Raw genomic sequence first — 20,495 nt, 5'->3', positions numbered from 1 at the left:
AAGGCAGAATTTGAAGGCAAATTTAAACTTTTTTTCTGTTTCATTTAGACAAGTTACAGACAGTAAAACAGTGAATGAATGTGTTATATTCTGATTATCTTCAATGATGGGTCTCATGACATTAATTTTTAATCATCTTAATGACGCAAAAAAAAGTGAAAATTGTTTGTTCTTTAATTATTTACGGTGAAAAATGACCCGGACCTGTTTTTGGCAGGCTTTGTGGCATCCGTCAATGTCGAGACTTTTATTATGAAAGATAATGGCCGCCCTTGTTGTGGTCCACTTCATAAGTCAGTCCATTTGTGTTCTGTAATGCGGGACGGTGTGCGAGAGAGGGGTTCACTGTCTCCTCGTGCCTCAGTCCTCCCCGCAAGGAAACATATTAATGATATCAGGGGGGTTACAGTCATCTCGGGGGGTTTCTGCAGTCCGGAACAAGTCAGCTCTCTATCTGTTATTGGGGAATGAACGACGAGAAAAGCCCGGATAACGGCAAGAGAAACTCTGGGTATACCAGGTAAAAATGAACCACTCACCGGCTTTTAGCTCATGAATGACCACGACAAACAGATTCGTTTTTATTATTTTGTAATACATTTTTTAAATGGCAGCACAAACAGAACATCTGTTTCCTGCCTTTCAACACATTTTAAATCTAACCGCTCTGAGAACCGATTAGAACATTCGAATCACTAAAATCGATTCTTCGAATCACTGTCTAAAAACTGGAATGCACCGCACGACTTTTAAAATCGAAACCATTTAAAACACTAGGCATCATACACACCTGCCGAGGACACGCACCACTAGTGATGGGGAGTCGACTCTCGTTGCGGTGTCTGAAATCACTCACTCGTGCGCAAGAGAGCTGGAGCTGTTGCACAAACAACGTCAAGTCATAGTTTTATCATACATGTGGCTTATACATTAAAATAACATCCAGTTAGGCTATGTTTTAATTATATACCTCCGTGACAGCTTTATGTTTTTATCGTTTTTTATTAATTTGGTTTGCCATGGTATCCTAATTTGTATTCATTAAACTAATCACATTTTAATAAGTTTTAGAAATGCATTAACCAATAATAATATAAAAAATGATATTTGGTCAAAAAAGGTCCCCGACTCCTAGTCTAAACTTCTCATCATCAGTATGACTGTATAATTCGAATTGAACAGTCGAATTAACGATGCCCAGAATGCAGCTCACTAGGTTTCAAGACAAAAATGATGATTTTACGTGATTACATAATTATCTAGTTATGAAGTTGAATCACTGGCATGTCGATATTTTGATAAATAACTTTTACTTAAAGGGTTAGTTCACCCAAAAAAATGAAAATAATGTCATTTATTACTCCCCCTCATGTCCTTCCACACCTGTTCGTTCATCTTCGGAACACAAATTAAGGTATTGTTGATGAAATCCGATGGCTCAGTGAGGCTTCCATAGACAGCATAGTCATTCGAACTCTCAAGGTCCATAAAGGTACTAAAAACATATTTGAAATAATTCATTTGAGTTCAGTGGTTCAAACTTAATATTATAAAGCGACAAGAATACTTTCTGTGCGCCAAAAAAATAAAATAACGACACTTCAATAATATCTATATGGGCCGATTTCAAAACCCTGCTTCATGAAGCTTTTGTTTCGAATTAGTGATTCGGATCTCCTATCAAACGGCTAAATTGCTGAAATCACATGACTTTGTTGCTCTGATTCACTGATTCGATTCGTAAAGCTCTGAAGCAGTGATTTGAAATTGGCCCATCACTATTGTTTAAGTCTTTTTGTTTTTTTTTGCTGCACAAAAAGAATTCTTGTCGCTTTATAATATTAAGATAGAACCACTGAACTCACATAAACTTTTTCAAATATGTTTTTAATACCTTTATGGACCTTGAGAGTCTTAATGACATTTCTGTCTATGGAGGCCTCACTAAGCCATCCGATTTCATCAACAATAGCTTAATTTGTGTTCGGAAGTTGAATGAAGGTCTTACAGCTGTAGAACGACATTATTTCCATTTTTGTGTGAACTAACCCTTTAAGCTTGTAATGTTATTATTTAACACAGGGTGGCAATGCATACCTAGTTTTGTGTAATTTGTTGAGAGAACGATATTGTCTTACCTGGAAATCTGACACATTTAGAGTCTGATTAGACTTGAAAATGAGCAAGAAGGTTGGTGGCCGGCTGCACACTGAATCCAGTACAGACTGAAGAAGTCTAGCAAAACATTTTTTATTTTATAAATTGCATTGTGCAAAAAGTGCATTAGACTGTAACTTCCTTCTCCATGTGTTTCTGTGTTTCTCTGTTCACAGTATTGAGCAAATGCTGGCTGTGAACCCCGGGAAGACGCCCATCAGTCTGCTGCAGGAATATGGAACGCGGATAGGCAAGACTCCAGTGTACGACCTGCTGAAGGCTGAGGGTCAGGCCCACCAGCCCAACTTCACCTTCCGCGTGTCTGTGGGAGACATCAGCTGCACCGGCCAGGGCCCCAGCAAGAAAGCTGCCAAGCACAAAGCCGCCGAGGCTGCCCTGAAAATGCTGAAAGGAGGAATGCTGGGAGGGATCGGAGGAAATGGGATGGAGGGAGACGGGTTTGTCGGGATTGATATGGAGGGAGAATGGTAAAGATCTGATTTTAGTCCATTTGAACAGAAAATGCATTATATGAAGTGCAGTAAAAAGTTGGCATACTCAAAAAATTAAGAGGTTTCTGTCTTTACATCATTGTGTTTTAGTTCTCAGTCAGAGATGAAATCATCAAATTCAACACAACAAGCTGAGTGCAATCCAGTTGGAGCTTTGCAGGTGAGCGATCATGATCAAGACCCTTGGCCTTCATTGAACTGCAGATTTTGTACATGCTTTGTACTTCATATATTACAAGTCAAAGAAAATAGGTCTGCGTGTGGTGCTTTTTGATGTAGCAATTAAGCATGCATAATATAAACTGATATTCGTGTTTTTCAATGATCACCATCTATTTAGGCCAATGTCGGAAGCGTATAATGTCAGGGCTTACCTCCAGTTTAAGCTATATATATAATATAATATATATCAGGGGCGTTTCCTCCGAGTAGGCAAGGGAGGCAGTGCCTCCTCAAAAAAATAGGATGAGAAAATAATCCATATTACATATAAAACAACACAAATATTACAAATTATGACATTAAAAAGAGCGCAAGTCACGCGTATTTCTTAAGGAACACTGCCCAACAGCGACACCCGCAGGTGAAGTTACACAGAGGAGTCATGCCTCCCTTTCCTCTCATAGGAATCTATAGAAAATCATCAGAACCCCGGCGTGCGGTGGGTTTTGTGGGGGGTAATTGAGAATGAATGGGGGAAAGTCACGTGAGAGGAGGCAATGTCTCCATCGCGCTATGATTGGATGTAATTGGTTATGATTGGATTTGATTGGTTTGTGCGATAAATCCCGCCTCTAGTTGACGTGCGCGTTCCACGCATAGGTTGGATTGAACAAATGATGGCGTCAATCAGAAGACTAATCGAAAAGTAAGTAAACAGATCACCCAGTTAGATATATCACTGCTTTATGTTACGTCAAAATCAAACTTGAAATGGACTGAAAGCATGATTACTGCGGGTTTTTTAGTGCAATCAGCTTGGTGAAATTAAAAATGCAATTCGGTGTTAATGGAGCATGACTGAGGATCCAAAATACTCTAGGTTGACAATTAAAAAGAAAAACCGCAATAAACAAATAAAATATATTGTTTAAATTTATTATTGCCTTTAGTTATTATTTTGGAATGAATGTAGAAATGCTTAAAACACTTGATGCTTGATGAGATTGACTTGGTTTTGATAAATAGAACATTACATTGTTAATGTAAAATTACAAAATAGAGTTGTATTTGGTTTCTTTTTTTTTTTGATGTACTGTAAAGTAATGTTCATTTAACAAGGAAGATTTGTCAATTTTAAGAGTAATGCACATGAATTTACAATGAAATGAGGAGGCACTTTTTTTTATTTTTTATGAATCAGAGCACCACTGCACGCCATATATATATATATATATATATATATATATATATATATATATATATATATATATATATATATAATATATAATATATTATGCGCGCCTTGGTGTGGTTTTGGACGATATTAGCATAAATCCTTATCTTTTTTTGGTGCAGATACATTAAAGTAACTTGACACATCATTGAAGACCAGCAATAATAATTTTCATTGTGATTACATAATAATGGCAATATATACATGTCAAAGTCAGACATGCCTCTTTGCCAGCTGTAATGCCTGGTTTAAACTTGGCCCAGGTTAATAGCTTCAACAATTGCCAATTAAGTTTAGAACACAATGAACCAATCAGAACCCAGTTTTGGTCATATAGCTGCTAATGGTGGATAAGTTATTTCTATGTATAAACTGTTTATGTAATAAAATGTTTTCGTAGTTTGTGTTGTCCCTTATAAGTGCAAAATTACTACAAATTAAAAAGGATTCATGCCAATATTGTCCAAAACCCCACTTTTCTAGGGCGTTTCCAAACTTTTGGAGGGCAGTGTATAAATAAAAATATATAAATACTAACCGGTGAAATAAATAATTATTTCTTCATCATGGCACCAGTTAGTGGGTGGGATATATTAGACAGCAAGTGAAGATTTTGTCCTCAAAGTTGATGTGTTAGAAGCAGGAAAAATGGGCAAGCATTTGAGTGCGTTTGACAAGTGCCAAATTGTGATGGCTAGACAACTGGGTCAGAGCTTCTCCAAAACTGCAGCTCTTGTGGGGTGTTCTCAGGTCTGCAGTGATCAGTATCTATCAAAAGTGGTCCAAGGAAGGAACAGTGGTGAACCGGCGACAGGGTCATGGGTGGCCTTTATATATATATTATTATATATATAATTTATTTTTTTATAAAAATCTTTAACGGGATCTTTAACCCATTAAATTGCTCCTTTATATATATTTTCCAACCTTTTTTTATTTGTAAAGAAGAATTAGCCATAAAAAAATAATGCTAAATAAAATACAATTTCCACAGGAACTAGTAGTGCAGAAAGGCTGGCGTTTACCTGAGTACACAGTCACTCAAGAATCTGGACCTGCACACCGCAAAGAATTTACAATGACCTGCAGGGTGGAGAGATTTGTTGAGATAGGTACGTCTTCTTCTTTTTTTGTCTGTAGTCAGTATTTCTAAATATGCAACCCATTCAGAGGATTGAATGTCTTCTTATTTGTGTTATATTGTTTTGAAGGTAGTGGCACATCAAAAAAGCTTGCTAAAAGAAACGCAGCAGCAAAGATGCTCTCTCGTATCCATGATGTACCAGTAGACATGCGTAGCAGCCATGAGGCCGAAGCAGAAGATGACACCTTCAGTACTGTAAGATGTGCATTATTTAGTAATGGGGATTATGCTGTAGTCTCAATTTCAGTGTGGTTTCAATAATTTAAAAATTAATCTTTTTTTCAACAGCAAATGGGCGGCAGACTAGAGGGAGGGAAGTCTAAAGGTCTCGGCTGCACGTGGGACTCTCTGCGGAACTCTGCTGGAGAGAAAATCCTACAGTTGCGCTGTCATCCTCTCGGTCAGCCCGACTCCAATGACTCCAATTTCTGTTCTCTCCTTCGTGAACTTTCTGAGGAACAACGCTTTGACATCAGCTACTTGGACATAGGTGAGATACAAGGCTAGACTAACAAGCCCGTCAAATCATTTAGGTGCTTTAATGAAACCACTCATGTGAATAAGCAAGGCAAGAACCAGCCTTGGTGCTTGCTTAGATTCTGAAGACAGATGTCTTTTAGAAATTGACTATGATTTGGACTTTTTTTGTTCATTCAGAGGAGCGCAGTTTGAGCGGCCTTTACCAGTGTTTGGTGGAGTTGTCCACGCAGCCGATTACCGTCTGCCATGGATTTGCCTCCAGCCTGGATGCGGCACGTGCCAGTGCTGCCCACAATGCCCTTCAGTACCTCAAGATCATGGCAGGGGGGAAATAAGTCACAGTAACAGCTCACCTATAACTTTTACAGGAAAATCAGGTGATTTTAAGTTTAACTCTTCCTCCACCAGTTCTGTGGCGGGGCTTGTTTGACACAGTAGATGCAGTATAATGGTCTGTAAGGCCCCTGTGTTGAGTTTTTACTGCTACCAGGTGTGAACCCAGTTGGAGGACGTACTGATTGCATAATTTTCTTCTTGAATATGACACCAAAAAACTGTACCCTTGCTCCACAGTGCCTCCAAACAAAGACAGGGTACACTTAATTTGAAACCTGAGGACAAAGGTTAACAGATGTTCCATGTGATTTCTGAAATTCATATTTATTTCTCCACAAATATTTTGCCCAGAAGTCTTCAACTTTTAACTTTCCCTCTGAATTTTTTTTCTTTCTTCATTTAAATTATAGCGTACATACTTTGCTGTGTGAACTTGATGAATTGATGAAATTAAAACTGATGGCATGACTTTTTTTTTTTTTTTTAACATTGTAAATATTTCACTTTTGTATTCTTATTTTAAATTCATATTTTAGAAGTTATTCCTTAACATTTATTTTGCCTCGTAGAATATATTTGTAAAATCAAGTCTTTTTCTCTCAACCATTGAGGATATATAATTAAATGGGCCTGACAGTTTGTGTTAAATATCTACCTCTGTGTAATTGTTTCTGCCTCCCAGGCTTCATCATTCAGACTGGCAAAAATTGAACTCTGTAATGTTCATATTCTGTATAATAGTATATATGACCAACAGTAGTACTGTGACAACAGATGTAATATCTACCAAATTGGGTAATCTATTGGATATTTTATCTTGAACAATAAACTGTTGAAATTGACATTATCTTGTGTATTGATTTTGGCAATTAGTCATTTAGCAAATTCTATTTATCCTAAACGGTATTATTGCTAGAAAGTGTAACATGTGGTCCTGTTGTAATTACTGGCAGTAGAGTTGTTTTCAAATGTCTGCAATGTCATTAGTTGTTCTGAAAAAGAATGTTTACGCTAATATCGCTTGTAGTTGCATTGCGATAGTAATTGTTTGATAAGACATGCTGGTTCAAAAGCTGAAACCACTTGCTTTGTGTTCACATACATGTGTAGAGTTTCGAAACTCGGCTGTTTTGAAGTTTGAGTTTCAAAATGTTTGTATTCAATTCAGTAATTTTGACATGGTTTCTGGATCATTTTCAACTTAAGGAACTTGTCTGATAACACACCAGTCAACCAAAAGTCATCAAATAAATTATTTATTACCATTTAGGAATTCCAAATAAAGGCAATATGTACTGCAGCTCATTCATTTCTAGAATAAGACCAAAAAGTGCACAGAGTGAGAAGCCTAACACAAATAAAACTAGTTCAAAACCAGAAGTTAATGTTTATCACTGTAGGCTGTTCGTTTATACATTAAAGTCAACATAAAAGCAACATTAAAGGGTTGGTTCACCCAAAAATGAAATTTTTGTCCTTAAGTAATTAAGTTCTTTTATCTTCAGAACACAAATTAAGATATTTTAAGAAATCCAAGAGTTTTTTTTTTTTTTTTTTTAATCCCCCATAAAAAGCAACATTATTGCCGTCATTCAAGGTCCAGAAAGGTATTAAAGACGTCTCGGTAATGGCCGGCTCCTCGTGTGAATAGCGTCAACCAATACTGAGCCAGCGTTTGGACATAAACACGGGCCACCACTATGGCTCCATTTCACATACAGGGGTTAGATTAAACCAGGATTAGGCCTTAGTTCAATTAGGGCATTTAAGTGGCTTTTATAAACTTGCCTTAAAGCTTTGCTTCAAACATTACTGGTGTGACAAAACAATGGCACTGACATATCTTAAAATATGTATATATGCCACTGGTCTTATTGTGCATGGTTCATCTGTACAGGATATTCCAAAGAAAAAGTCAATCCAATCAATTCCTGATGAATAAAACCACTTAGAAAAATGAGTTTGCAAACACCATTTCATGTTGACTCTAAGTGTATTAGTAAACACGCTTTGTGTTTCTTCATTAGCCTAAGTTTTGATGTTATGTTTTCTCTGGGGTGAAGAGGGAATGGTGCACATCCTCTTCAGCATATCCACTGCTGTCCGACTGAAAACTGTCCCCTCGCAGAGGCGACGCTATGAAAGAGAAATAATACATGTGTGAGAAAACTGGTGAATTTAGAAGACACCCAATTATTTTTCAACTGTTTCTGTGAACAAAAATGATAGTATGCAAATTTTCTTGCAACTTCCTGTTAGGTTGTTTCCCTGAAATGTTTTAGCGATAAGGCAGACAAGATCAGCTGGACCAAATTCTTGCGTTTTACCGCGCACAATGTGTTTTTAACAAGTGAGCAAAACACCACCCTCTCTCACCACATTAACACATGCTGCTTTCTGAGAGCTCGTATGGGTGATTTTGCTTATTTTGGTGATAACACTGTATGGCTGATTAACAGCTGTTCAGCAGACTTGGCTTTCCTAAACTGATAAAGAATTAGTCAAATTATATGGCTAAAATTTGCCTCATGATTTCTAAAGACTGCTCATGTTACTTACATTTGGGATGCTGCGATGAAACAGACAATGTTACTGTGGAGCAGAATTCTGATGAAGTGGCTTCCTCTTCCTCTGCACTGTGAACCTGAATTGAAAAGCTATACTTAATGATCATGCCACAACACGATGCAACAGTATAGAAAACTAGATTTTTACATTGTCAGAGGATAATGTGAGTGCGGTTTTATTTTACAAAACCTACTGCCTCAGTGTTAGGTTGCTAAGCAGTTGCTAATGTATTCTTTGTGGTTTTTAGCATGTTGCTTACTAGCCCAAATCAAATAAGCCAACACCAAAGTTTCTATGATACTATTGTTGTTCATTTATTAAGGGTAAATTATAAGTTTGAGCCATCATTTATGTCTGAAGCACAAACGTGGATGAGATGCATAACGCAACTGAATACATTAAGGGACACTTCATCTTCGTCATCATTTTACTCACCATCGTGTCTATCTAAACCTTTCTTCCTCGGAACACAAATGATATTTTGAAGTATGTTTCATCTGTTTTCGTCCATACAATGAAAGTCAATGGGGTCCAAAATCAAAACTCAGCCACAATGACTTTCATTCTGTGGACATTTTTCAAAGACAGCAGCTATTTGCACTGTTAGATGCTATTTACACTAAGTGACAATAGCAGCATTTTCTTAGCGATATGCTATTTACACTAGGTGAAAATAGCGATAGATTCTATTGACACCATGTAAATGTATCAGTTCTTTGCAATAAGAGTAAACAGTAATTAGATGCTATCTATAGTTTATATTGGCAGATGCTATTTGCACCTCAGTATTTTTGTACATTAACAGGATGCAATAATATCATAGTGTAAATGATTTATTAAAATTAGTAAATGGATGCTGCCTTATTTGGAGAATTAAAACCCTCCCAATGCCTTCCCCTATCCCTACCCAATAAACGCTTTTAATATTATTAAACACTTATTCTCAGTTTATTTCCACTTTTAGAACATTATTTTCATTTTTATTGAAAATAAATGTGAGCTCGGCAAAAGGCGGATTTGAACCCACGTCGATCGCGTTAAAAGTCAGGTCTGCAAGCCTCACTCGCTACTGTTGTACCACTGAAGACATTGAATTCTGTGCATCTTTTTTTAAAGGTGCCCTAGAATCAAAAATTGAATTTACCTTGGCATAGTTGAGTTCAGTACATGGAAAAGACATACATTGAGTTTCAAACTCCATTGCTTCCTCCTTCTTATGTAAATCTCATTTGTTTAAAAGACCTCAGAAAAACAGGTGCGCGATTTAAAGGGGCCGCACGCTGAATCGGTGCATAGTTAATGATGCCCCAAAATAGGCAGTTAAAAAAATGAATTAAAAAAATCTATGGGGTATTTTGAGCTGAAACTTCACTGACACATTCAGGGGACGCCTTAGACTTATATTACATCTTGGAAAAACTGGTTCTAGGGCACCTTTAAAACTTGAGTGGCCCAATCAGACATTAGTGGGCAGAGCTGGTGTAAATAGTGTTTGCCAACAAGGGACGTTATTTACACTGTGTAAATGGACACTCCATTTTTCAAAATATCTTCTTTTGTGTTCTACAGAAGGTTTGGAAAGATATGAGAGTGAGTAAGGCCCTGTTTACACCTGGTATTAAAATGCATTTTGAATGCGGATCACAAGTGAACAACGCTAAATAAGGTGTAAACGGGGTCTAAAACATTTTAAGCTTGTCCACTCTTGACCACTTCCAGAGGTAGTTGAAAACTCATTCAACCGGATTGCTTTCATAGTGGTCGAACCTTGCTTATGTGGTCGAAAGTGCTCAAACAATCACAAAAGACTGCCTACTCTCCACCTACTGACTTAATGCATAAACATTATGGGAACCGCGCTAACCAGACGGGATTTAAACTTTGTCAGCTCAGCTTGAGACTCAAGTTGCATGAGCTTATTTCATCCATTAGATCGAAAGATCTGAAAAACACCATTAATTTTTAGACCCTCCCCTCGAAGAAATCAGGACAGAAGTAGTTGAAAGTGGACAACACGGGGATGTGTCTTCCTCCCTCATGTAAACAGGGACTATATGATGACTGAATTCTGTCACTTTACGGTTTGGGGTTTGTTCAAATCCCTGACCCAAAGTATGCGCAACAGTAACAGTGTAAAAAGTAATGTTTCAAATGCTTGCAGCATTAAAATTGGCAACAATTATAATCTCTATGCAGAGGTGGAACGCGAAGAGGAAGTTTGGAGGTGGATTCAGCAATAAAGAGTTGAGTAATATTCTGTTAATGACGTCTTAGGGGAGATTCAAGTGGGCAGGCTTTTGCTCTTGATATGAAATGCATTAAAAAATGATAAGAGATAGCGTACCTCTTCCAGCTCAAAGGAGTTGCCTTGTTTGCGCAGGTTTAGTGGTTTTACAGGGCTCAGGTACCTCTTGATGTTGGATGAACACTGCTCCTGTGCGTTTCTATTGGGGAGGGTGGTGTCGTCCTCCCATCCAGTGACTGTGATCTGACATAACGACTTGGGTAAATTCATTGCGTTAGATTGTCTTACGGTAGAATTATTTGTCATCTGGTGTGCAAAAGGAGAGTCTTTGGCATCCATACTGTTTGTGTGTAGGCAGCGATAAGGTGCCTGATTGACATATTCAACAACCTGAGGGCATATGATATCATGAGTAACGATAGGAACAGGTTTCACAGTAACATCGGATCTATTCGAGAGAACAGAACGCAGGGTACAACCTTTGGACTCCATGTCCATGTCTGTTTTTGGCTCCTGGCAAGGTTTACACTCTGCTAATGTATGCCTGAGGTCGTGTACGTTTTCATTTGCCATCTCAGATAGTGGATGACAATGTATAGGATCAAAATAATCAGTCCTTTCAGTGTTTTCCTCATATGTCTTCTCTTCAAGTTCTTTCTTGCTCTCTGTAAACCAGTCCAAGTCTTGTTCCAAATCATCTACCTCCATTTGAAGGCATAAATCTTCATCGTTTTCTACACTCTTCTCAACTACACCCGACAGACTGTGTTTACGCTTACGAGGTGAATTGCTTGGAGATGTGGAGTCCGAGCCACGGGATCCCGTGTACAAGCACATCTTGGAGATAGTGTCTTTTAGTCTTTCAACAGGAGATCGTGGTTCACTGCGGACACTGGTTCGAGACATGGTCCTCTCCACGATTGGGGAAGAGAAGGTTAACTGGGGTGGCGCAAGCTTCTGAAGTGGCGTTCGGGACACGTGGGAGTACAGCGAATAGAAAGCATTCGCCATTGCCGTCAATGCCTCAACTTGTCGGAAACGACCTGTGGCAAAACAGGAGAATGAATGTTACGATGTCTCTAAAGTTGTAGTAGGAGAAACATTCTGTAACTCTGCTGATTCCTTACTTGCTAATGAAAGACAAGGGTCTTCCTGGCGTATCCTGGTGAGTTGGGATTCAAGGAACAGCCGGAAATTGATGCCTCTGAGTTGGGATGGAAAGTTGAAGAAGCGGACTGGGATGCGGGCGGTCACCTGTGGTTCCTCACAACCGAAACCCAGCTGGAAAAGGGTCTCTTCTGCATCTTCGGCACGCATCTGGAGGACCTCAGACACACTGGTGGATTTTGAATGATATTTGAATGATTTGAAAGATGATATAAAAAGTGAAAGAAAAAAATCATGTGAGAATTGTTTCAGGTAGACGTGCATGGAATACTAGTGCCTGTCATGCACAAAGTTCAACACAATCCATTGCATGCTTATTTGTTGAATAATTTGCATAATTTCATACTGCAGATACCAGGGAAGTATGTCACTCCAAGGAATTTTGTTTATGTTAGAAATGAACAATTAAGAAAATATGAAAAAAGTGAGCAGTTTCCACGTTGGCCTTCTTATTAGTGAGAGCCACATATTCCACATACAGGTTGTTATGCGAGTAGCATAAATGTACTACCTCCTCATGCATCGCTCTGCATTTGTAACCACCAAAACCATTTACAGTTCACCTTCATCAGAAGAACAAATACATCTTAAGCATGAAAGCAAAGTGCACAGTGAAGGAAAAGTTTTGCCAATTCCCTCTCGAGCAATAAGCTGGAAACCTTCATCAAATAGGCCAGCTAAATGAGGCATTATTTGGTCTATTGTGTTTTGCCTCAGTCATGCCCTTACCTGGAAGCGGTCTTGCTGGTAGTGGTTGAGAATGCACTGGATGCGACACTTTGACCCATGTTGAACAATGGCAGGTTAAGCTTCTGTTGAGGAGTGCTGTTGATACACAAACAGTCTATGTAAATACAATGAAAAAAGGGATTTAGAAGCATAAATGAGTACCCCAAGCCAGAGAGTTAATAATATGGGAAAGTCGACCTGTTTCTCACCTAAAATGTGGCACACCTGATGCAGCATATAATGCAGTGGCTGGGAAATAAAAAATAGCAGGTAAAAGTGAAGGAAAGAACATTATGTACTTACAATACCGTTCAAATGTTTGGGGTCACATTTTTTTTCTGCAATTAATACTGATTACTGTATAATTAATACAGAATATTTTTTAAAGAATTGAATACTTCTGTTCTGTAAGAATGCATTAAATTGATCAAACGTTACAGTATAAATTCTGTTTCAAATAAATGTTGTTCTTTCATACTTTCTATTTATCAAAGAATCCTGGAAAAAAAAGTTTATGTGAAACTATTTTTATACTATTTTATATTTTTAGAAGAGAACTGCTCATTAAAGGTGATGTGTGTGTTCTTTTACATTGTTAAAACACTTCCGGCTGTCATTATACCTGAGTTACTGTTGCTGTTGTGTTGCTTCTACTCACCCTCTGCACCCAGACTCAGATCATCCTCAAAGCTGGTGCCTATCCTCAAAGGCCCTGTGGAGTTACATTTGATAATTTTATGAGGATTTAGACATGTCGCAATGGTGTGATCAATTGGCTATTAGTCATTAAACACTGGAAAGCCTGCAGAGAATCGGCACCTGCCAAGGTCTCGAAAAATCACCAATTTCTGCATAATTCTAACGGACATCATTCATTACACATCTCCCACCTCTTGCACTGTTGCTAATTTGATCATGCTTTCAGCTGTTTAAATACAAAGAATTTATAGAGTTTATTACACAATCATCATGTAAAATGTAAAAAAAAAAAAAAAAAAATGGCTGGTTTGACCTACATTATGAGGACAAGCACAAGTCCTCGTAATACAAATATAAACATACCAAACATTTTTTATTAAATCTGTAAAAATGCAGAACGTTTTCTGTGAGGGTTATTTTTAGGGGATATAGAATATAATTGGCTCACATTTCTTATATAGAGAATATCATTAGCTCATTTTTCTCATATCCTCATTTGCAAGTCACTTTGGATAAAAGCATCTTCTAAATGATTAAATGTAAATTAAAACCATTACGCCTATGTTATGTCCTCACAATGATAGGTGTACCAATGTGTGTGCAGATTCTGTGCAGGCCTACTCATTGCATAATATGTACAGATGTCATATTTTGCAGTTCTTCTCTTGGTTGACTCATATTATGAGTCAAAAACTATTTTTACAGAGAAAAATCCAACAACTTGCTTCGCCCTCATCCTACCTGTTGTTAGGTGACTGCTTTTGGCAAGACTGGCTTCATTCCTACATATAAGATGGAGAAAAGAAAACAGAGAGAGGAAATACAAATGAAAAATTCACTTTTATCAAGTCTGAATCAGCAAAGGTCTGTGGGCGGGTTGCGGGCATGAAAATGCTGCGATAAAAATAGAAACACACACGCACGTCTTTCAATCCTTGTTGCAGTATGTACCGGTAGCCCTTATTAAGCAAATGTCAAAATGATAGATTATTACATCTTTTGCTGCTTCTCACAGTGACAAAAGTCTTAAGAAGCCAGAATTACTCGTTTTCCAAGCATTGTTCATTCTGTTCTGTTTCGCATCTGAATACTGCTGCTGTGAATGTGATTAGATATTTAATTTACAGGCTATGCAGAATATAATTCCAAGTCAATAACCTACACTCTAAAAAAAAGATGGTTCTTTATAGGCTCTTTTACACAGTAACATAGAACTGTATCATCCTGAAGAACCCTTTATATGCTGAAATGGCCATACAATTACACACTTTTTAACTTTCAAATTGTAAATGGTTTCCTACCAATCATGTCTTTTTCTCTTTTTAGTTTAACAGAACATGTTCAGTTAAGGATACTTCTCTTCTCCACTAAGCAAGTAACAGAGGTATTGAATTTATGATCCATATTGTTAGATTTTTTATAATTATTACATTTTAAATAAACAATACCTACACTCTAAAAAATGCTGGGTTAAAAACAACCCAAGTTGGGTTGAAAATGGACAAACCCAACGATTGGGTTGTTTTAACCCAGCGGTTGGGTTAAATGTTTGCCCAACCTGCTAGGTAGTTTTATTTAAACCAACTATTATTTAAAAATTGCTATATGGCTAGCTTAAAATGAACCCAAAATAGTTGGGAAATTAAAAACCAGATGCAATTAGAGACAACAATAATAGACAAAAGGTGAATGTTTATTAATAAGCTTTAATATTTTATTAATATAAATTTAATAGTTTAATAGTTTATTAATATACATTTCTTAATAAGCAATTTAATAAATGTTTATTGTTTAATAATTATTCATTGAACATTAATAAATGTTCATTTCCAACATACTTTGGGTTCATTTTAATTAAGCAATACAGTCATTTTTAAACAATAGTTGAGTTAAATAAAACTACCCAGCAGGTTGGGCAAACATTTAACCCAACTGCTGGGTTAAAACAACCCAATTGCTGGGTTTGTCCATTTTCAACCCAACTTGGGTTGTTTTTAAACCAGCATTTTTTAGAGTGTAGTCACAAAAAAAATATCTTAATAAAAATATCTTTAAAAAAAAAAAAAACTCTCACAAACCTCTATGATGCCTTTACATCCATCATTATGTGTGTAATCTGAGGTTTTTTTTTTTTTTTATACAGGTTTTTGGCATGTGACAGCATCTGACATACACAATTGAGTTTAGAGTTACAGTGTGTCTCTTCCATTTGTTTAAACAATTATGTTTATAAAGGCCAAAATTAGCACAAAAAAAGAAAAAATGGACAGTATGTGAGTCCTTTTCAATGTTAAAAGGGAAAAGTGATATAAAGCCATGCGTTTTTCCAAACCTGTATAAATGTCTTTCTTCTGCTGTACACAAAGGAAGATATTTGAAAGAATGTTTGTAACCAAGCAGATCTCGCTCCCCATTGGCTACCATTGTAAGGAAAAAATATATGACTATGGCAGTCAAGAGAGATCTGCTTGGTTATAACATTCTTCCAAATATCTTCCTTTGTGTATAGCAGAACAAAGAAATTTATACAGCTTTGGAACAACTTGAGAGGGAGTACATGATAGCAGAAATTTCATTTTTGGGTGAACTATCCCTTTAGAGCAATCCCATGACTTTATATCACTTTTCCCATTAAACACACTGAAAAGGGCTCACATAATGCTAATTTTGGCCTTTATAAACATAATTGTTTAAACAAATGGAAGAAACACACTGTAACTCTAAACTCAGTTGTGTATGTCAGATGCTGTCACATGCCAAAAACCTGTGAAAAAAAACTGTCACTCAGAGTACACACATAATGATGGATGTAAAGGCATCATAGAAGTTTGTGAGAGGTTTTTTTAAACCCAAAGAGGCTGCAAGATTTTATAAGACCAGGCAGATAGAGTGGTAAAAAACAATATTAATAAATAATATATGAGAATAATATTAATAATACCAATATACTAGTATTAATGAAAATTAAGTACACCATTACGGTCGTATATAGCACTTAGTTCTTTATGGAACCTTATAAAAAGGCTTCTATTTAGCACCAAAAAGGGCTGTTACAAGGCAAAGAACCTGAATTTTCTTAAAAGTGTAAATGTTACATGTGCATTTGATGTTAAAAAGTTATTTCCTGGAAAAAATGTGTTGATCCTTATTCTTTGAAATACTTTTGAAAACACTTTCTTTATGGCTTTTCTAGGAACTTGCAAAGCCTAAACAATGAGAAACAATAACAAAAATGTCAAGTTTTTCTGCTGTTTCCTGACCAGAAAGGGAAAATTTGAAAACAGATTCTTCCTCAGCATAATCTATAAATAGAGCAAAACAATGTAGCTCAAATATTTTGCACTAAAAGCTTTCAGGTGCAGGTACCTTTTGAAAACATGGTCTTTGACCATCAGAGGTTAATGTTTTTTTTACCTGCATGACCTTCAAAAAACAATCTCAAGAACATCTGTGGTTTTCCACTCACTTGCTGTTATTGTATTATAATTGACACACAATGACTGTCTTTTATAGAAAGACACACAAACACTCACCCACAACCTTGGAGCCAGGTTTCAATCTTTCCTGCAGAGCATCCTGTGGAAACAAAATAAAGACGCACATAATGATCTTGGCCTGTCTGTTTGAGAATGGGTGTGCGTTTGTGTGAGAGAGAGAAAGAGAGAGAGAGAGAGAGAGAGAGAGAGAGAGAGGGAGGTGTAAATGAGCTTTCTGTTTTGGAAATAGAGTTTATCTGGTGGTAACCATGTTCTGTTTGTGGTCTATACTTGATCTGTCACAGTCGCAGTTATAATGTGAGCTTAATTTAGAAGTGGCCTGATTCAAAGTTGCTGCGATACTATATATATATATATATATATATATATATATATATATATATATATATATATGTATATATAACCTCCCAATCTATTGTTGAGCATTTTCATTGCTGTACATCTGATTATTTTGCTTGTTTACTAAATAAAGCATACAATAGTCCCAAAAAGTATTTGGACTGCATGACAATCATTCTATTAGATAACAAATAAATGCTTAATTGCTCTGGTTGCATGGAGCTTTGAATTACTTGGTTAAGAGGAAATGAGATATGCAGCTTCTTTCCATTTTATAGAGCTATTGACACTGCTGAATGTTAAACATTAACTTGATGCTCACCATCCACAAAGACGTCATCTTGGAGAGAGAAATGAGGCTGCTGTTCTGTTGTTGGGCTGCGGTGTTCTGCATCTCTTACGGTAAACTTGCGGTGGCTGCCTTGCGCCCATGCCTGTCGCCTCTCAATCTTCGAAGGACTCTCCATCTCTGTGGCCACCTACAATGAGAAAGCACTTCTTACAGGATTATTTAACCAAAACAATCTGCCACATTTTTGCATAATTTTAAAGTAAAACTTAAGCAGCAAAATAGATTACAAAAATAGAACAGAAAACAAATATTGAAAGCACTCTCAAATGTAAATGTATATGGTCTGATTTTGTGCAAACTTTGTTATATATATATATGCTGCTGAACAAATCAAGCTAGTCACGACTGTTTCCCGAAACCATATTGTTGCAAACGTCATTCAGCCATGTTGGTGAATGATATCACGCAGGTAGTAGAGTAATAATTTCTTTAAATGAAACCATTTTAGATTGAATTAATGCTAGATTTTTGCTATAAATTACAGACATTGCATCTGAGGACTAATTCTCATTTTTCTCAGTTATTTTGCTTTATTTCCAGATTCAATCATAGACTCGTTTTTTCGCACCAGAGCATGTACGCACATGCGCACTCTTCAAAAACGGTGCTTACAATCTCTTGGTAAACTAAAATATGTAAATGACATTTGTATAAATAAAATATATACATTGTACTTAATGTCAGCTTGCTTGTTTTGCTCAAGATGATGATTTATTAAGTCCACGTCATAAAAACAAGAAACTAAGCTGTTGTTCCAACCATGTTCGTTTGAACTATGGTTTCGAGAAATATGCTTTTGGGAATTCAGTTGGAATTCTCTTCGCATCCTGATAGCAATCAATAATAGAAGTGGTCTAAATATTAAAACATGTACATATCTTCTGTGGAAGTCTGAGGACCAAAAAAAAAAAAAAAATTGTACAATAATTGCTCAGTCCGAACACATGTATTTCCATACCTCCGTGCACCCTGCAGCAGTCAGGTGGTACAAGAGCTCTGTAAGTTGTTTACGTTTATTATTATTGTGTTTTGAGACATGAGGTAATTTATCGCTGTCTCTATCTCGTGTTGTGGCACTTTGCAAACTCTTCTGAGTGCGTTCATGTGTTTTGAAGGTAAGAGCGCTCTAAAAGGAGGGTGGGATCTCATGTTTTCAAAGCTAGCTTGCTATTGCTAGTCGCTCTGAAATTGCCTACCCTACCTTTAATTGCAGAGATAGAACTTTCTGATTCATTCCAGGACTGTCATTTAAAATGCATAATCACAGATCAAATAAAGTAGCATTTTACTTTTATATACCTCAAAAAAAATTTTATAGAGGCTAATATTTTTAAATAGAGACCAACAACTTTTATAATAATCAGCGTGGCGGTCATATACCTCACAGCAGCGCTTTGATATTTATCAGAATTGGCTGTGCGGGATAGAAGAAATAACTTACATCTCTTCAGTGGGTTGTACTCTTATTTAATGTGTTTTTGGGTTGTTCTCCTGACGAAACACTGCAAAAATATCTTTCCAAGGAATTTAAGAAGACAAAAAAAAAAAAAAAAAAACTCCTGACAATATGAGCTGTGGAAGACTGAGCTTTATACAACTTTTTCACAGCGGATGGCATTGAAAACACGGTAAGTCCATCCCAACAGCCTCGGTTTCCTGTCATGGCACTGCTCTGAATAAGGTCTAACCTGTGCGCAAAGTTTCACGTAAATGAAGTTTCACGCAACCCAAAGTGTTTTTTTACACCCCTAGCTATCAATGAGTTATATCTAAATTATGTAAATATATAATAAAATGACAATGGTCGGGTTTATGTTTGGCCAATGTTTCTGAAGAAGATCCTGACGAAAAGTCCTCAAACGCTGTTGCTATGGTTACATTCTGGGGGGGGGGGGGCTAAATTGATGAACTATGAAAGACTTTTTCCAAAACCTAGTTTTGTTTTATATAAATAAATAAAACTATAGGCTACTAAAGTAACAATGACTGTTTGTTTTTCGATATGTTTTTGAATATCTTACTAAAATTGCTCGAGCGCTGTACTTTTGCTACGCGATTTCTGGCCAGCATCTTATTACCGAAGGTGATAATACGCCCCCTGGCTATCTTTTGTACTTACTAAAATGTTTAGAAGCAAAACTTTATAAACCCCCTCCAACCTTTTGTTTTGACTTCCTGGAGGTTGAAGCCTAAATTAAGCATCATAGGCTATGCTCAAACCCTGCAGTATTTCGCCCTCTCCATTCGCACTTTACATGAAGATAGATTGCGTTATAAAGGAAATCACGCGCAAGCAGCAATCACATTCGATAGAGTAACCACATTAACATATCACTTTCACTTATAAAGATGCCGTGTATATTATTCATTAGTGAATAGTGAGTTACAACTAATCTAAAGTGCCTTCTACACACACACACACACACACACACATACACAATACGGAAGTTTATAATTAGTCTATTAAACAACATTTTCTAAAGGATGGTTTCCATTTCGCATCACGTACCTTAAAAAGTGCCTCGATCAGTCCATTCTCATGGCAACGGCATAATTCACCGCTCTGGTGTCCTGCATCCCGCTCACACCTGCATCTTGAAGGATGTCCATCGCATAAAAATAACAGAAGGGAGATTGAGAGCCATCGTCGATTGCTGAGCCGCCAACGCAAACTTTCGTGCTGCTTACAGTCATGACGCGTTATAACTGACGGAAGCGGTAGGAGGAAGATATATTGCTGAGAAGAATAGAAAGAGAACTCTGTTGTGACCACATACTGTTGAAGGAAATGCTGTTACACACCATTTACAGAGCAAGTTTTATCGATAGATGCACAAGATAAAATCGAGGCAGTGTCTGAAAATATAGCTGTAC

At 36.9% G+C, this 20,495-nt stretch overlaps 2 protein-coding genes across 2 annotated transcripts; one reads left to right on the top strand and one right to left on the bottom strand.

Moving 5' to 3' along the window:
• The first annotated feature begins 312 nt into the window (after positions 1–312).
• On the top strand, positions 313–7,024 carry tarbp2 (TAR (HIV) RNA binding protein 2). Its single transcript, XM_067373995.1, has 7 exons — positions 313–520; positions 2,334–2,645; positions 2,760–2,829; positions 5,060–5,177; positions 5,277–5,404; positions 5,498–5,699; positions 5,867–7,024. The coding sequence occupies exons 1-7, from the start codon at positions 468–470 to the stop codon at positions 6,022–6,024; spliced, it is 1,041 nt and encodes a 346-aa protein (XP_067230096.1). The 5' UTR covers positions 313–467; the 3' UTR covers positions 6,025–7,024.
• A 258-nt stretch (positions 7,025–7,282) lies between these two features.
• Positions 7,283–20,331, bottom strand: tespa1 (thymocyte expressed, positive selection associated 1). The gene is made up of 11 exons (XM_067374238.1): positions 20,131–20,331; positions 17,592–17,748; positions 16,967–17,009; positions 14,175–14,215; positions 13,393–13,446; positions 12,944–12,983; positions 12,735–12,830; positions 11,966–12,174; positions 10,938–11,881; positions 8,585–8,669; positions 7,283–8,161 (listed from the first exon to the last, which is right to left on the bottom strand). The coding sequence occupies exons 2-11, from the start codon at positions 17,734–17,736 to the stop codon at positions 8,067–8,069; spliced, it is 1,752 nt and encodes a 583-aa protein (XP_067230339.1). The 5' UTR covers positions 17,737–17,748; positions 20,131–20,331; the 3' UTR covers positions 7,283–8,066.
• Positions 20,332–20,495: the final 164 nt, after the last annotated feature.

The sequence above is a fragment of the Chanodichthys erythropterus genome, chromosome 21, assembly GCF_024489055.1.
Source record: "Chanodichthys erythropterus isolate Z2021 chromosome 21, ASM2448905v1, whole genome shotgun sequence".
In the NCBI taxonomy this organism is placed as follows: Eukaryota; Metazoa; Chordata; class Actinopteri; order Cypriniformes; family Xenocyprididae; genus Chanodichthys; species Chanodichthys erythropterus.
Note: the sequence above shows the minus strand (reverse complement) of the source record. Positions and strands in the feature narration are given on the sequence as shown.

Excerpts from the sequence above, each read along its gene's own strand:
- tarbp2 (XM_067373995.1), top strand. The coding sequence starts at position 468 with ATGAACGACGAGAAAAGCCCGGATAACGGCAAGAGAAACTCTGGGTAT. Across the intron at positions 521-2,333 it reads AGAAACTCTGGGTATACCAG|TATTGAGCAAATGCTGGCTG; the intron begins GTAAAAATGAAC and ends CTCTGTTCACAG. Across the intron at positions 2,646-2,759 it reads ATTGATATGGAGGGAGAATG|TTCTCAGTCAGAGATGAAAT; the intron begins GTAAAGATCTGA and ends ATTGTGTTTTAG.
- tespa1 (XM_067374238.1), bottom strand. The coding sequence starts at position 17,736 with ATGGAGAGTCCTTCGAAGATTGAGAGGCGACAGGCATGGGCGCAAGGC. Across the intron at positions 8,670-10,937 it reads ACTCCTTTGAGCTGGAAGAG|GTTCACAGTGCAGAGGAAGA; the intron begins GTACGCTATCTC and ends TTTTCAATTCAG. Across the intron at positions 8,162-8,584 it reads TTCATCGCAGCATCCCAAAT|CGTCGCCTCTGCGAGGGGAC; the intron begins GTAAGTAACATG and ends TCTCTTTCATAG.